This window comes from Bactrocera oleae, chromosome 2 (assembly GCF_042242935.1).
Source record: "Bactrocera oleae isolate idBacOlea1 chromosome 2, idBacOlea1, whole genome shotgun sequence".
Lineage (NCBI taxonomy): Eukaryota > Metazoa > Arthropoda > Insecta > Diptera > Tephritidae > Bactrocera > Bactrocera oleae.
In genome coordinates this window covers 25,581,608-25,600,007 of record NC_091536.1, presented here as the reverse complement: position 1 = coordinate 25,600,007, position 18,400 = coordinate 25,581,608, and the positions used below count along the sequence as shown (strand labels likewise).

At 35.3% G+C, this 18,400-nt stretch overlaps 3 protein-coding genes across 3 annotated transcripts; 2 read left to right on the top strand and 1 right to left on the bottom strand.

The window, feature by feature from the left end:
* Positions 1-928: 928 nt before the first annotated feature.
* Positions 929-3,840, top strand: Cpr92A (Cuticular protein 92A). Its single transcript, XM_014232332.3, has 3 exons — positions 929-1,211; positions 2,442-2,607; positions 2,693-3,840. Exons 1-3 carry the CDS (start codon positions 1,197-1,199, stop codon positions 3,172-3,174), a joined length of 663 nt encoding a protein of 220 aa, XP_014087807.1. The 5' UTR covers positions 929-1,196; the 3' UTR covers positions 3,175-3,840.
* Positions 3,841-4,632: 792 nt separating this feature from the next.
* On the top strand, positions 4,633-6,225 carry Trissin (trissin). Its single transcript, XM_036377087.2, has 3 exons — positions 4,633-4,891; positions 5,525-5,711; positions 5,788-6,225. Exons 1-3 carry the CDS (start codon positions 4,855-4,857, stop codon positions 6,056-6,058), a joined length of 495 nt encoding a protein of 164 aa, XP_036232980.1. The 5' UTR covers positions 4,633-4,854; the 3' UTR covers positions 6,059-6,225.
* A 1,011-nt stretch (positions 6,226-7,236) lies between these two features.
* On the bottom strand, positions 7,237-9,182 carry Rh6 (Rhodopsin 6). Its single transcript, XM_014232331.3, has 3 exons — positions 8,184-9,182; positions 7,775-8,055; positions 7,237-7,693 (listed from the first exon to the last, which is right to left on the bottom strand). The coding sequence occupies exons 1-3, from the start codon at positions 8,907-8,909 to the stop codon at positions 7,573-7,575; spliced, it is 1,128 nt and encodes a 375-aa protein (XP_014087806.1). The 5' UTR covers positions 8,910-9,182; the 3' UTR covers positions 7,237-7,572.
* Positions 9,183-18,400: the final 9,218 nt, after the last annotated feature.

The following is an 18,400-nucleotide window of genomic DNA, read 5'->3' as shown; positions in this document are numbered from 1 at the left end:
TCGTCAGAGGACCGAATTGCTTGTATGCTGACGCTTTAAGTGCTAAGGTGTGGGTGGGTGCGCAGGCGCTAGAGAATTTGCCGTGTCTGGCGATTCGCTTTGCCACGCCAGATGCGGCGGAGCATTGCCACTAACCAACTGACATCGCGCCCCGGAGCAGGTCGTGGTGTGAGGCTTACATAGCTTTTGCTGATTCGATTTACATCACCAGTGTTGTTGCCATTGCTGTTGTTGTTGTTGGACATGATGCATGCGCAAAATTTGCCTAAATCGATTGTGGGATTTTCCAGCTCCCCAAGTGTATTTTTCGGTTGTTTTTGCTTCTTATTTTAGTGTCTTCAATGTATGTGTCCCTTAGCCGCACCTCACAAACGAGCAAAAAAATCTTTATGTATGTATTTTATATTTATATTCAACTTGCTTTGGCTGTGACTGCGCTTTTCCAATTATTTTCCACTTTTCCAAAAGCTGCCGCATTAAATTAGCGCATTGTTAGTATTGGACAATTTAACTTTGCTGCTGGCTAACCCAACTTTATTGCTGTATTCAATACATTTGTATGTATTACATACGTACAATTATATACCCGTATATTATATTTGTGTGCGAAAATTGTATAGTCCCCACTGATCTGCCGGTTCAATCTTCGGTTGCTGGCAGTGATCGTGGCGAGCCGCTTGAACCGTCCCAAGTCGAAGAAGTCGGATGCTGCATAACACACTACTAAACACGTTGTTATTGTTGTTGCCATTGTCAATGCTATTGTTGCTATAACTGCTTTTTTGCAAACATTCGTGTTGTCGTTTTTGTTGGTTATACTGTTGCGCTCACTGATATCTGTCGCTTCTCTGCCACCGCCACTGCACCCGCACTCAGAAACCTTTAATATGAGCAGCGGCACTTGCAATATAAAAGTCAAGAACTATTTGCCTCGCTTCACAGTTATTGAATTTCAAGCAGCGCATCCGTTTGCCGCTTCGGTTGTTCGGGTTCAACACTAACTGTCGTTCGGTTCGGTTGGACATGTGTAATTGATAAAGTATATCTTTGAAATAATCGATAAAACAGTTGTGTATGCAAATTTTCACGTCCTGGACGTTAAAGTATCTAATTAGTTTCACGCGTCTTGAGCGCGTTTTACCAACGACTTTGGAAAGGACTCGCATATAAGGACTCAATAAAAAAGTGGTAGCAGGATGTTGATGTTAAAGGTGTGCCTAATGAAAAATTTATTTATTCAAATATAGTAAAAATACTATTCTAAAAAGTAGCCAGAGAATCTGAAGACACCCGTGCATAAATGTGATCATGTGTGTTGTGTTGACTTTTTGTGCGCTCTGTTAATAATAAGGATTATACCTTTATATGTTTTTAAAAAAAATATCCATCAGAGCTCAAAGGCTCAAAGAGTCCTTAATAACCATAACATAAATATCCTCACACTTTTGCCCTGGTGTACAATGTTAATGTTTAATTAATCTCACTCCTTAATTCTTATGGTGGAATATATTTATTACTTGGCTTTTCGCTGACAAGTAGCGATTTCCAAATGTGAAACCTAGGACAAATATCTATGCCAACCAAATAACTAATTAATAGGGCTTGTGTGGAAGGTATATATTATATATATACGATATTTCAAAACTGTAGTACTGTAGCATAACCCCGCGATATGAGAAAGACAAAGAACTAAGCTAAACAACAGCCGCGCTTTTGCTACGTATGGCTTCTACTACAACCATATGTTTTCAGTTTTAACTGAATTAAAAGCCACTTACAGTCTGGTCGTTTACCCAAATGTATAGCTCAATATTAATAAAGATGCGATAGCGATAGCTTATTAAACTAATAATACTCGTATACTCCTTATATCACTAATGACACTTTATCGCTCTAATCAGTTGTTTAATCGGAATATCTGTCCAAAGAGTATTCTTGGCTTTTGATTTTAAAAACAGCATAAAGTCACAGGTACAGGTATAGTGGTGGTCGAGTCGGTTAATAAACGATCATAGAGCTTGTCGAACAAAGTATCGAATATTCCATGGTGTGGCGTGTGATCCTGCTGAAGCTTCTTCTTGTAAAGCTTCCTGATAACTTGAGTCCTGTTTTGAGGAGTCAACACTCCAAAATAGGCACCAAGCGATAACTTCTGAGGACACGTGTGGCAGTTCTGGTTTTTAAAAGAAACTGCCGAGGAGAAAAGATAAATCTTCAGTCAGAAATAATATTGAAATGAGACTATATTTATGTCCAAAAACACACGAATGGCTTTGTTTGTTATTTATTTCACCGTTTTCTCATCGTGATGAAAATACTGTCATTGTCAATAACATATCACATTAAAAAACATACAATTTTCGAGTTAAAGTTAGCATCCTTTTAAATTGTATGAATTTAAGTGATCCAATTATATACCTTTCTAATTGCATTATTTGTAGATACTCTTTATGACAACTGTATTTGCATTATCCGAATGCGGAGTTATTAGTCCTTATGCAGGTCATTATGGACCACATGGTCTTGATGGCCCGGGACCATTGCACTATGCGGCCTATGCTGTTCCACATGGAGGAGCTGCACTTCCTGTGCCATATGCAGCGACGGGTGAGTTAAATTTTCTGTTTCAGAAGCCATCTATTTAGTTGTGTATTATTATCTAGATTTTCCATGATTATTTACTTCTCTTTAGTACCAAAACCTGCTGCTCCCGAGCCATACGACCCTGCACCGAAATACTCCTTCGGCTATGACATTCAAGATGGTTACACTGGCGATTTGAAGAGCCAACATGAAACACGTCATGGCGACGTGGTCAAGGGCAGCTATTCGGTGGTTGATCCGGATGGCACAAAACGTACAGTTGATTACACCGCTGATCCGCATAACGGTTTCAATGCTGTAGTTCGCAAAGAACCTATTGCATATAAGACAGCACCCATTCCACCTGCACCAATTGGGCCGGCAGTGCCTGTTAAGGCACCGGCACTTTCCTATCCCTTATCACTGGCTCCATTAGCGCATGGTCCAGCTCCACTATCGGCACCCGCACCCGTTCCATTACCTGCCGCACCTCCTGGACCCCATTACGGTGCAGCTTATCCAGCTTTGGCACACAGTACTGCTTACGCCAGTTATCCACTCGCTGATCATGGACACTATTATCCACACTAAGGTTGACGAGCTCAAAGCGACTACTTCGAATTATAGCTCTATTACTATGAATTGCTCATTAAATATTACACATATCGACATATTTCCCTGCTTGCATTTATCAGCTACCTCTTATGTCTTTTTATAATATACATATTTACATAATTACTCACATACATATATATATATATATATATATAGATATATATATATACTACCTATGAAGTTATAAATATTTGTATTTTTGCGCATCGGTTTTATTGCTTTTGATTGCTTTCATTTTATTAATTTAGTTCTTATTCTGGCACACTTAAAATATTTTAAATAATCATATACATATATATAATAGAGATATTAACGTGAATAACGGTTCATTCAGTAAAGTAATTATATATAAATATTCATATACATATTATTATACTGAGTATAGAAGAAAGGCGTCCTTATATTTACCTTAAACATTACTCTCTCACTCTCTTCATTTTGCTTTCTTATGTATTTTCAATTACAATGCTAGCAGTATGATTACATTATTAGAATTAAATTTGTAACGTGTGTGTTGTTGTTTTCTAAGCATTAGACTCTAATATTTTACAAACTTGTTTTTCAAACATATTTACATACATACATACATACAATAAATATTACAGGTACAACATATATTTATATGTATAGGAAGGATAATAACTGCGTTTTATTACGGGAAGAGATTGAGTGCGGAACGATTTCACTTATAAAAGCCAGATTCTTTGTTTGATATAACAGATGAGCCGACAAGTTCGTACCGTTTTAAAAAACATTTATAGCGACCTATAACCAACTATGGTAACATGTAAATTTTCCTGCCTTGTTAAATTGAGTCTAACTAAATTTTAAGGAAAGAGTAAGATCTCCATATAAACTTCTAGAATACCAAATACCTTTACAGAATAATATGTTTTTGTCCATATGGTAGTTTTAAAGATTTTATTCAAGTACATAATCTTGAAATCTGTATAAACTAAATCTGATCATTTAACACATTAACACAAGTGCTCGCCGTTTTCTATTTTACATTATAGTTTTCAGTTTTCACCCGCTCTAATAAGGCTCTTTAAATTCATCTTATTATGCAGCTAACAGATTTTCCACATTTGAGACTGATATCCAGGGCAAAGGACACTTTTATATAGACACACACCGACACATTTGCCCGGACGTTGGTTGCATAAATGGCATGACGTCTTCTGTCACATTTCTGGGTATTATTCTAGGTACCATATTGTAGAGCGATTATGTATTCTATGCAGGTCAATTTTGTAGTTTGAAATTTGCAACGAGTTAACAGTGTCTTTGGTTTAATGTAATACACAACTTCTACGCATCGTTGAGCTTTTGAATTGGAAACTGTCAAGTGTTCCTTCTATCCGCTTTATTGAGGATTTTGTGTTAATTTTTTTTTATTATCCTTAAAACATATTTACATATTTGTTTGTTGCTCTTCATCTGTTGGCCAGTTGCTGACCAGTTTCAGGATATATAAGTTGGTGAGTTTTAGTCAACATTCTTTTAGTCGTCGCCATTGCGTGATAACGGTAGTAATATTCACTAAGAAGGTGCTGTGATTTAAGGATTGAATATTTTTGTTTGAAATTTTGTTCCAAAATTGTAACATTTGACCAGTGTTTCTATGAGTGCATTTGACAATAGATCAGAGTGGAAATGCATTATAAATTACACTCTTTTATAATTTTCTTGTGTAAGTAATGCAGTGAGCGTAAGTAAAACAGTATACGTTATTTCCCTGCCAAGTTGCATCATTAATTTACTACTAAAAAATGTGTTAAGAAGAATACATAATTTTAAAGTTACACCCCGCAAATTCATCAACTGAATTACAAAGAGAGGGAGGGTTCGGAGTTGATGAGAGAGAGTTCAGTGTAAGTAAATTCATGGACAATTGCAAACATGGAAATGATGCTTTCCAATCTAAAAATGGAAACAAATCAGTTTAAGAATTTAGTCATATTTTAGATAATAAGACTTAAATTATTGACAAAATAAGTAGTACTTCTCAAAATTAACTCCTCTCATTTTCCCATTTGATTAAGCTTTGTAAGAAATGACTCTTTAGTTGATATTAATCAACATCTCCAGATTTGGGAATACTTACAGAGTAAATGCTGGGTTTTGTTAAAAACTTAAAATTCAGCTTTAAATTATGTTCCCAAAATAAAATTCTCGGTAATATTATATGTAAAACCGTAGTAATTGAGTGTGAGCTGAGGTATTTACGAAAATTCCTTGCCGCTGGGCCATATACCATATACCTATATCTTATACAATTATAGTATTGTTAATTAAATTGCTTATGAATTACATGTCCTGTCAGGCATTTTCATTTTCAATTTGCACAAACCAATGACGACTAGCGCAATGTATTCTAAATACTTAAATATACCGATGGAGGATCCGTTCTATGAACTGGAACCAAATGCGCTTTTCGAAAGCAAGCGTTCGATGACTTGTGATTCGTGTGGCAACGAGTGTACGAATGCTTGTGGCACGAAGAATTTTCGGTAAGTAAAAAGTGTATTCGTATATTCATAAGTAATTTAAGTAAATTAGGAGTTGGAAAATAATCCTCTTTTTTAGCACTTGCTGTTTCAATTATTTGCGCAAGCGAAACGACCCCAACGCCATGAAATCGGTCAGTAATAAGCGTCTCATCGACTTTATACTTCTACAAGGTCGGGCCGCAATGTACACCTTGGATGAGCATAATAACAGTGGTGGTGTAGGCATCGATGGGAGAGTTAATAGTGCCGATGGCAAAGGTTTGGACGCAGTTGAGAAGACTTATGATGCCACTGGCAGGCGAAGACGGATGGACGGGGGCATACATTTTCCACACAGAGTTGTATGAAGTGGTTTCTAGTGTGAGCGATGTTAAATTTTGAGACTCAAAAATCTTTTAAATCGAATAATATTTTCTGGCTGGACTGAAAAGACCAGCTCAAAAATATCTGCTGCTTGAAATGTTGTTTTTATAAGGAATAAATAGCAATTGCTTTCTAAAAAGCTTGAATATAAGAGATGTTTTATGTGCTGAGTTATTTTATTTCAATGTATGTTCGCACTACTAGAAAAATAAAAGAGTTATTCGTTTACTTAATAAGGAGTAGCTACAAAAACGAGGTTTTACCAATTAAAAAAGACAAAATTTGCCTTCCAAACCACCAGCTAGCCGAGAAAAGACTTGTGTCAAGATACTCGGTAGTAAGGATGCGACAGCTTTCAATTCAATGGCCACTTGTCTTGTACAAAGTTTTGGAAGGCAGAGGTACAATTATTTTTACTGTATAAGCAGTGAGTCCAAGTTGTCCAATCGTTAGATCTAGCAAGAAGATATGCGATACTGTAGTGAGCTTTGTATTGCACCCTCTTCAAAATCATTTATTATCAGCACAACTTGGTGCTTCATGTTTTCTTACTGACAAACACTTACTAGTGTTATAAGTTCTCCTTTAACAAATATTCAGTATCGATGTTACTTTGTGTCAAGGAAGTAGATAGATTCTGCTGTGATTCTTCTGCATTTATATATTGTGTCCTGTTCATAATCTATTTCTACACATAATTGTACTTGTATATGTTACTTACTGGTTTTCCATAGAGTTTTACCGTTAAAAGACATCTTCCACTGCGGGAACCTTAGAAAATTCGAACTAATATAATAAATTCTAAGTGACTTATCAAATATTGTCGGACGTTTTCATCTCCACATAATTTAGTGACTATTTTGACTATTCAGACAAAATTCTTTCTTTTTCTGATTTTATATCAATTGCATTGTTTTATTTGTTTTTGTAGTTTTTTTTTGGTTTTTAAATTGCAGTTCCTTTAAATATTTTGATAAATATGTATAATACACTGACAATCCGAAAACTGCGGAAAGATCAGAACACCTATAATTATTGTTAGAAAAAAGAAAATATTGAAGTGAGAGAGAGGAATTACTTGAGTACTTTTTAGCAGATAAAGCGAAGTGGCATGTACATCAACTATACAATATTTAAACTTACGCCATAAAAAAACTGCATATTTGTTAAATTTCTTTCATTTGGTACTTTACTGCATCACAACTCTCTTCTGCTAAGTCGTTGCTTGTTGTTTTTCGATTTTTTTTGTTTGTTTTTTCGTTTTTCTGTTACCTCGTTGCAGATTGACGTTTTATAATCCACCCTCTAAGTATCATTGTTTCTAGTTGTTTCATTAAATATAAATCCACGCTAGGAGCATGTAAAGCCAAGCTTTTTGCATACATAACCTAGAGTGAAGTCTAAAACTGTATAAATGTTATCAGAATCGTGTTCCGGTTGCTGCATGTTGTCGTTTTTATGATTATTGTACTTTCAGTTCCATAGCTGGGCCACATACTTATGCCGCTGATTCGCTGATTTCTGCCGTCGCTTGCGTGCGTACTTCGGAGGCCATGTCGTCTTTGCCGCAGGCGAGACAAGGTATTTTCTCGCGCAATACTTGTCGATATTTAGGGTGACTATAGGGATATTTACATAAGTATTTGTTAAAGAAGAAATGATGCAATATTATTTTAATTGGGCACAAATGCGCAATTTACCTGAGACCATAGACTATTGGATTGCAGACTGAATTTGCTTTCGCAAATACCGAACCACAAATTGTGCTCAGCGGTGAGAGATTCATCGAACCGAAAATACCCGCATAGTTGATTATCGTATATGGGGTCCAGGCGAGGAACCACAGCGATATTGTAACCAACGCCACTTTAGCCAGTTTAATTTCAATCGATTTGCCTTTATCTGCTTCGCTATTACGCAATGAGGCGACATTCATTTTCTTAGCCTGATCACGCATAGCTTTCTCGTGAGCCCAAACAGCCTTGAAGTAAGAAGAAAAGTAAGAATAGTTTGATAAAAAGGAAATTGGATATGAAATAAGAGACAGTGTTTACTTGCTTATGATTTTGATATATAGTAAACAAGTTTAGAAGAAAAGAACGCACTTACCTTCATGATGTGGTAATATGAAAAGATAATTGTCGTCAATGGCGTAGCATACACCCATAATGAGTACACAATGATATATGAACGATTAAACCAGTCCTTAGCAAAGTAGTCCGTACCGCATGCGGTCATATTACCCTCAGGTACATAACGATTCCAGCCGACCATCGGCAGTATGGCCCAGGTGCCGCAAATACACCATACAAAAATCAAGCGTACAACAGCCACGGTCGTGGTGAGTGGTTTGCGAGACAGACCCCTCACGATCACACAGTAGCGATCATATGCGATCAAAGTCATGGACCAAATGGACACACAACCGAAAAGCGAACCGGCCAGACCGTATAATTCACATAGGAATGGTCCCATAATCCAAGTGCCGTAGAAACCATTTAACACCACTGGTGGAAACATAGTGAACATCATCATAAAGTCGGAAAAGGCTAAGTTAACCACAAAAATATTTGATGGTGTACGTAGTGAACGTGTCGAGGTGAATATATACATGACAATGAAATTGCCCGATAGCGACATTACACCCAGAACGGTGATGATAAAGCCAATGATTTGAAACCAAATCTGCTCCATCGGTTGCCATTTATACCAGTAGGGATCAACCATGTGGAAAATGTCAGCAGGAACACTATCGGCCAGACTGATATTGCGCCCATCGCGTAGATACTGAAAGCCAGCCGGCAGTGGCAGCCTTAGAGCTTTCGTGAAATCCATAGTTCTACCTGGCAGTCAGCAATCCTTGGAGTTTGTGTGTTTTGGCTTAGCTTAGACACTCGCTCGGTAGATTCCACACACACAAAAGCGGCTGAAAAACTGAATTGGCTGTTTGGTTGAACGACGTTCGGAGAAGTTAGTTTTGAAGAAATAATTTTATAGAATTTATTTTGGTGCTCCCATAGCTCCGTAGCAACTATTAGGTTGACCGTTGGAAATGATAAAACGCCTTCACACTTATACTTGTCGCACTGCTATGAGTATGGTCCCCGGCGGTCTAAGGCTTTTATAACTGTGTGCCATGACAATTGAGTGCCTAAAGTTGTTGCAATGATCCAATTAGTGTGCGTTCAATTTTCGGCGGTCGATTGCCAATGCGCAGTTCAAAAGTCGGATTAATGAGCACACACAGAAACACGCGCATGCAAGGAAGTGGTTTCTTATACGCCGTGTCACTAAGTTCTAGTCGTCTTGCAGTTGAGAAGGTCAAGTTCGTTACAACTATAGTAGTATAAATTGTTGTTACTAGCTAATTTAGTGTTCTTATACTTAAGAAAAGCAACTTATAGTGATTGCAAGAAATTTGTGAAATTGGATTAAGGCAATTGCTTTCCACATGAATCGAAAGTGGAAAGTGTATTGTTAAAAATAAATAAAACTATTGGATTAATTGCTATTTTGCTAATTGCAGAAAATAAATGTTGTATATGTATTTGTGATAGTACATACATAATTTCTTTTGGAAATTGATTTAATTAAAAGTTCACTTCTGATATTTTAAAGGCGTCTTGATTTATGGGTAAAAGTGTATGTCAAGTAATCAATAGATTTTAAGTTTATTAACCTCATCGTAAATTCAATCTCTACCGTAAACAGCTTTCCAAATGTTATTTAGAAAACGCCTTGAGCAGAGAATCTTAATAAATACATTCTCTGCCTTGAGCCTTCTGTTTTGGTGCAACAGAAATTGTACATAAATACTATTGCTTGTGTTTTTAGTTATCTCACTAACTTCTAAATTGCATTTTACGACTCCATTTGTTCCGTATTTTCTCCTCGTCCTTAAATTGTTGTTTCACAATAGAATTTGTCTGAGAACGAACTGAGAGCTATCTTAAATGTAGTGGCAGGAACTTAAAATTTCTATTGAACTTATCAATGAGTTCTTCACTCTGTATCCACATATACTATTCTCTTTTTACTCTGAAAGAAAGAAGAAGTTTTTATTTAAAGTATTCATAATATTGGGCCATTTGAGTATAGAACTCCTTATTCTGTACGGAGATCGATAAAAAATGAATATGGATAATATCTCAGACGCAATTTAACTCCTGAAATTCTAGAAATTTCAAAATGTTTACTGAATTTTACTTAAGGTCAAATTTCATTACGATTTTAGAGTTACTTTTAACGAAAGCTGACTTCCGGCTTAGTTATATAGGGGGTTGCGAATATTTTAATTCGAACATTTTGGATCAAAAATTAAATTTTAATTTTCTAGCCCTGATGTTAGGATGTTTTGGATTAAAAATTATAAATTTTATTTTTTAATTTGAGTAAAGTAGATAAACGTGAAAAAATGTTAATTCTAAAAGAGTTTAAATTTTTAATTCTTAATTATCGGATTGAAATTAAAATTTTTTTTATTGCTTTTTAAATCGGTAGTTGGGATAAAAAATTAACAGCAAATTAAAAATAAATTTTTAATCCAGTATGTAGGATTAAACATACAAAATAAAAATAAAATTAATTCAGTTATTTTTTTAATGCATTATTTGCAACCCTGGTTATATAGTAGTTATTATGTTAAAAATGTATTGTTTATTATATACAATATATTTGCTTACATACATTTTTATGGAAATTAATATTCTTTATGCGAAAATGCATAAAAATAGACAAACCTTCAAGCCCAGCGACATCTGGTCACCCTTCCATAAAAGTTTGCATCGAAGCTTTTCAAAGCTTTCCCATTGAACATACCGCACAAGTTTAGTGGTCTTCACATAAATAAGCGAATAAGTGTTCCCAGATCAGACACACACTGTTCCCAAAGACTGCTTGCCGGCATTTCGTATCTTTGTATGTATGAACACTAGATGTACGTGGGTGGTAGCGAATTATTTAGCATTTAACGGAATGATGATACATAATGAACACAATTCCATACGATATTCAACTAAAATGTCTTTGGTTTCTCTTCCTTTACGCATTTACTTCATTGCCCACTCACATGTATGTTACATAACTAGACGCTAATGTACATATTTACTTGTACATACACCAATATGAAGCGTTAGCAATGCCCGTCAACGCTTATACCTCAGTATAAATATTATATAAATAAAGATAAAATATATTGTATGCAGATACAATGTTTTGCAAATTAAGTAAATTAGCGCTGATAAGATATGATAATACGTTATGGAGCACTTATCGCTTGTACTTGCGTGAATATTAAAACGAATGACATTGGCGGGGTAGGCAGGGGTACGAGTGCAAACATTTCAGGTTACTCAGTTTTTGGACGGTGACAAGTTTCACATTTTCTTGCAGCAAAACACGATATATTTACTATAATTATTAGTCAAGCTGATTCATTAAAGACAAAGATCAGGTAGTTGACTAACTATAAAAACTAATGCACAAACTACGTCAGAGCTTACTGACTACATTATAGTTTTTTTATACAAAAAATAGTGACTTCATTAAAATTCCTTAAATTTCAAGTACATTACAGCGGTTTGATTTGCACGAATTCCAAAAAAATGGATCGCCTATGCGGGAGATATTCTAACAGCTTCGATCTAGCGATTTTTTAAGTGAAGAGTAATTTTTTTTTTGAAATTTAATACATAGGTGCATTTTAAGATCTTATTGATCATTTGTCGGAATCGGGCAGATCGGACAACTATATCACATCTCCCATACAACCGATTATTCATTTCCGGTTGCCTCAATACTACGGAAAGCAGAGAGCAGGGAAAAACTACATGTTTTTCAAAACCTATTCTGACTCTCTTTGAAAAAAGTACGCTTTTGATTCCAGCAAAAAGGTTTACTTACACAACCTGAAAAGTTATTGTGATCAAGATGATTAAAATACATTCATACATGTTTATATATAAATATGTGAAAGCCAATAACTTCAAGTTCGCCAATAAAAACCACTGCTAGTAGATAACATCCTCGTCCTACAGTAGTTACATGAAATCCACGCCCATTTTTATACATTTTTACTGCAAATGGTTTTCTATAAAAACGTATATGTAAGTATATTTTGAACTTTCTGTTGAAGGTGCCAACAATTATGGAGGTTGCTGTTCAACAGTTTTACTTGATTAATTATCTCTGGTATATAATCACATGGACTAATTTCGCCTAAAAGAAAATTTAAAGTTTCTGTCCACAATTAATCCCGCATTTATGGAGAAATATGTACAATGATAAAAGAAAATAAGAGCATAAATAAACACCAGCAATGAATGGCAATGAACACTGCAGCTAATGTTGCAGCATAAGAGTCAGGCGGGTCAAAGTGGGGCTAGCAACAGTAGAACAAGCAAAACAATAAAAATAACTTGTAGGAAAAACTAAACAACAAGAATAACTATATATTCACTGTAACATAAGAAACATTTTTGATTTTGTTTAAAAAATTCTTATAAACACTATAAGGAAGCTTTGGCGACTTTTCTTTTACCCTTAATGTTACCCTTAGTGAATTTTTTTTCAAGTTTAAAGAAGTTAAAAGCAGAGAATGGTAGTGAATATCAAAGAATAGGATCGGAAATGTGCAACCGTCGTATTCAAAACACACTGACGTGCACAGTTCTAATGGTTGCTTTTTAGAGGGGCATCGTAATAATATTCAACCCGAAACGCAATAAAAAAATAATTTAAAATTTCTGACATGTAATTGATTTTCCCACAAGGTACGTAGCTCTTCCAGTTCCCAGCGGCTCAGCAACAAGTGATCACAGTGTAGTAGTTATAAGAACAAGAGTAAGAAGCATGCTGTCTCTTGCTGTTGCAACTTGTTGGCGATTGCAGCTGGCAGCTGTTCACGATTTGTTTGTTATTTGTTGTTATTTTTGGATCTTGTCGAGTCTTCAACATTTTGTGGTTCTTAAAAAAGTAATGAGAAGCATGAATGGAGTTCATACATACATAAGTGTGTTGTCAAGGTAGACCAGCGGGCTTAAGAGGGCTTGAATTCGTTGAGGTGGGCGTCAGAAATGCAGGCAGTTCTCTGTTGCCCTAACTTCGTTTCGCTGAGCCAAAACCTGTGGAATGTGTGGCAATGCATACTAATATTTTATGTAGTGGTAGTAATCTCTACAATTGCGGTTGTTGAAATTTCTTTTTTTCCACACTCTAACTTTCTGTATATTGACACTTGCGACTTACTACATAGTGCATTCACCGGGCGCGTGCCACGGAGTCTTATATGGTAGATGGCATTAAGCTGGTATGCCAGCGTTGGTAGTACACTTCTTTATTTTTTTGTTTCACTTCTCAGATTGACTTAAGTTTGTACCATTGATTTATATATTATTTTGCTTACTGTCACTTTATGTCTGCCTTAATTCTTTAGGGCGATTTTCTCCAGAAATATTTTATACAATGCGGTGCCCTGAATTTCAAATTCGTACTAAAAAGTATAATGAACATGTAAGGAAGGGCTAAGTTCGAGCGTAAGCAAATATTTCATACTCTTGCAACTTGCAAGGAACAAAAGCGGTTAGGTTTTGGCAAAATTTTATATCAAACTAAGTAAAGTATCGCTGCGATTTCATCCATTTAAGGAAAGAGGATACACTGTTATTAGAAAAATTAAGATTGCTTACATACTTACATGATTTTACCCATTTTTGGTACAATTTTGCGATTTTGACAGTTTTTGAATGTAAAATGGAATATCTTGAGGGCGCTATTTATAAAAAGTTTTATTATGATAACTAAAAGGGTGCGGTGCCACGCCCAATGAAAAATTTTTACACTAGCTCTTATAAAACCCTTCACTACCATCCTGGCTGACCTATGCTTTGGTCTTGCGATTTTGGTTTTTCGATTAATGACTGAAAGTTAATAATTTTGGAAAATACTTTTTATACTTTAAATTACTTACAAATGATTGATTTCTGTTTAAAATAAAGGTGAACGTTCGTACAGAGGTCTCTCTTTCCAGCAGTTCTATAGAGTTCTGAAGTCTGTGGGCGATTTTTCTATGGCTCCAAATCTTATTATCAATCGAATGAAGTTGTTGGTTCAAAAGTTTTTATCGATATGTCGCCTTTCAGGTATCCGAGTCAAAAGTTTTGTAAACGGTGAGTATATTTGCTTTTCGTAGATGCTTAGATTCTTATTTATTTATTAAACATTAACGACATATTCATTTTAATTGAGGTCACCAGCATTAGTAAGAGATGCAGTCAAGAGAATTACTTTAAACGACTAATTATCTTATGAAAAGATGGACAGTATAAATTGTGTTTCACTTTACGGCATGTGAAGCAAAAAAAAATTTGCGATCATAATTCATAGTCAATTTCGTTAATTTAAATATGAAATTAATTAAACGAACTAAATGAAAAGAAGAAGAAAAAAGCTAACGAAAAATTAAGTGAATGGCCATTGCTTGTGGGTCACTTTAGCGAACTATGTATATCTACTTATATAACTATATGGTAACGAATATTACTTGTTGTTGTTGTCACATATTAAACTCTCCGAATATGTTTGCAGGTTTGTGTGCTGAAGGTGGTGAGTCAACCGCAACATACTCAACATTCGCCATGCTTGCCATCTTATCCAATTGGATTGAACGCCTGCTTCGGTTTGTGTACGGGCAGCAGCAACCGCAACCTCAACTGCAACAGCAACAACAAAGAACTAATACAATTTCACGGGCTTTGAAACGACTGTATGGTGGCTTTTAAGCTTTCAATGTCGAAAATTATTGAATGTTGCGATTCATTGATGGTGTGTGATTTTCTCCCCCCGCATTTATTCAGCAAACAACTAGCGCGTGCGGCCAATCTACGGCGCTACGCCCTCGCGGAATTTCGCAAACAACTATATACATCAGCTTTTTTTGCTTTTATTCCTGCCGTTTGTGTACTGCTTCTTTGACCAGTTCAATTGCTTTGCTTCTTTTTCGCACTCTTGTTGATGCGCCTCCTTTTTATAGAAGACCGCCAGATACGGTAAAAGGGTAATATACATACTTATGTACATATATTTTTTCAACTAATGATGCAACAAAAGAGAAAGCACCCGTTACTTCTGGGTTATCCTTCTAAGTACCAAAATGGCATTTACTTGGTTTTTTTTGTTTGTTCACAATCGTAAATTGTTGCCTTCGATATTTTATATTTTGATTGACACAGGGCGCTTTTCTGAATCTCGTTCTCTTAGTAAATTAGCAATTTAGCACCGTTTCAGTTCTCCACCGTTAATGTGTTCTTAGTTTTCAGCTCATCTTGTCGCTGAGCATTCGTTTCGCCTGTCATTCTTTATACAATTGATACTTTAGGTAAATTATGATTTGTTGCGCGGGGTTATTTGTGTTTGCTGTCTGATTTAAAAATGTACAGGAGTTTTTCAGTCACGCTCATTTGTAACAAACATTCCTTTTAAACTATTAGCGCGCATGCGTGTCGTTAGAAACTTTGTCAATATAATTACGGTGATTGACAGTGGTTATAATCAACGCAAAGCTGCTGATTTGTGAATTTGTGAAGAAATTACATATTTCAATCTTATGACAATCGTTATATATTTACCATATACATACATACATATGTACAAATAAATAAAATTAGCGAAATATGAAAGGGGGCATTAAGAGTCCATGATGGAAATATTTTTAGCAAAGCAATTACGAGTCTATTTCAGGTAGGTGAATGGTAAAAGGTTTCCATATTTCCCAATTTAAGGAACATTTTGTTACCGATTTTTTATATGACAAGTGCCAGGCAAATGTCTTAATGCTAGACTAGTTCCTCTTGTATAAGATACGATAACAAAAGGAATGTCTCTTTGAACTAGACTCATCACGTTGGGTACACGAAGGTACTATCAGACAGTTGTTGAAACCGTTATGAAAGAAAAATACTAGCATAATAGATTTTTGCATTATTCTGCTTTTGAAGCAGTTCAAATTGTAATATCTATTAAAATTTTTCAAACCAGTTTCGAAAGCATTCAGAATCTGCACAGATCCTCCTAAATCTTTTATTTACATCTACATACTATGTAATATATGTATGTATATTAATATGATTATCTCAACAAAATGAGTGCTCGGGGAATCAAATGAAAAATATTTTATTATAAACTTTTAGTTTGTGTAATTTGCAACGCCTTCGATTATTAAGCTTGCTTCAAGTTATTCAATTCTTAGTTGACGGTTTCCACAAATGTAATTCTAAGCAAGTGACATTGATATGTATTTTATATGAGCACATATATTGTACATATATGTATGTATGTATATACATGCATGCGTTTACATTCAAAAATAATTTTCCCATTCAAATAAATTCGTTGCAAACATGCATTGAAAATTCTAACACACATACAAACATTCGTGTATACTTATGTACACCGTAATGCATGCTGCTATTGCATATTAGAATTGTGCACATGCATTCCATTGATTATTAGCAAGAAATAAATATGACAGGCTGTCAAGCGAGCTTGTTGGCTAAATTCATATTCAAATCAAGAAATGAATAATTGAAAACGTAATCAAAACACAATCAAAACATACAACTGAATCAAAACAAAATGACAGCAAACAATTGGTGTAATTTAGTGCTGAGCCTAGCGAAAAAAAACCAAAGTCATAACTGCACAATTATTGTACAAAAACTACACAATGCTAGTATTTTTATACAATTTAGCTGCGGCTCCTAAGCAATTTCAAAGCAGACTAATATTGATATACTGACGAGCCAAGGAAGCTATGCATTTATGTAACAAAATATCTTTGTGCATGTGTATGTTTGTATGTACATACAGTACTGGGCATATATTAGATCTTATTTCTTAAATCGTAATCAGCTTAACGTGCTTTATAGCGGCGAAACCAAGATAAATAGGATGGATCCAGATGAAAAAACAATTGTACGTCGTCCATAAGGTCAAGCCCTTAACCCTAAGTATACCAAATCAACCTTGGTTAGTATCATGGTGAAAGGATTATGGTCTGGGGCGCGTTTTCATGGTATGTCTTTTTTTAATGATAATATACCATATCTATTGTCTCTGTGTTTTAGTAATATGCCTCTTTAAATCCATAATTGATAAACTTACGGAATAAATAACCGTTTTTTATTTGAAGACCAAGTTTGCTATTTATATGTCCATGGCTGTATATAATGTGGGTACGATGTGTGCATAGTGCACACATTTTTATTGGCATATAATATTTGCATGCTCAAATTTGAGAATATGTCGTAAGATAGTCAAAGCCTCAGCACATCCATTGAACATTCGACATACATTTGCCTTGTGACTTATTTGTTTTTTTGTTGCTTTTAGGCAATTTCGTATTGAAATTGAACTTGTGGTTTTAATGAGAGGGGTTGCCAGCTTTCATATGAATGATTTTTGTTTTTAAGGATGAAGGAAGAGATTGCTTATGCACCAACTATAGAACAGGTCTCCGACAGTTTCTCGTGCAAAGTTTTTTACTGGGAACAAACGATCAGCTCCACCTATTTCCTGCATCGAAAAATTCTCTCATATGCCTGCTTTTTCTGCGTCATGTTCAGCCATATGTCCATTAAGCTCAAATTTTTTTGCATTTACTGTGTTGGCGCAAGAACTGTGTTACTACGTCTCTACCATATCTACAGTTGCCATTCAAACTGGCCGATCAAATTCAAGGTAAAAATCTTCATAAGATAGTTCGACTTGAATGTTGTGCATATCAGTGGTTAGAAAGATCTAGCAGCACATTTTCCGTTGAATGCAAACCATTCGTCGGTTACATTTTAAGATTTAATTAGACAGCTAGTATATAGTAAATATAAAAAATGCACCTGTGAAGGCCATTATAGCTTCGGTGCAACCGGAGTTACCGCTTTATCTTGTTTTAAATAATTTCAGATTTCTTAGTATATGGAGCTCAGCCGAGGTAAGGATAATTTCATGTAATAAGACGAGACACTCCGCCAAGCCTCTAGCAAAATATGAATACAGCTAGTTGTTTTTCTATTCCTAATATTCCGTTGGCTTGTCAAATCCAATGTTAAAACAGTAATGTAATAAATGTCTCAACTAGTAACGTTTCAAAATTCTCGAGTGATGGATTTTTGCTAAAGATTTCTTGATGGCAGAACGACATCCAGACAGATGTTGGCCCTTAGTGGAAAGAACTTGTCTAGCAGACTAACGGAGACAAATAAATGACTCGAGTGATGCCATGGGTTAAAAAATTAGGATAAGGAATCATACCGTTATGCTTTAAGCAGTATCTC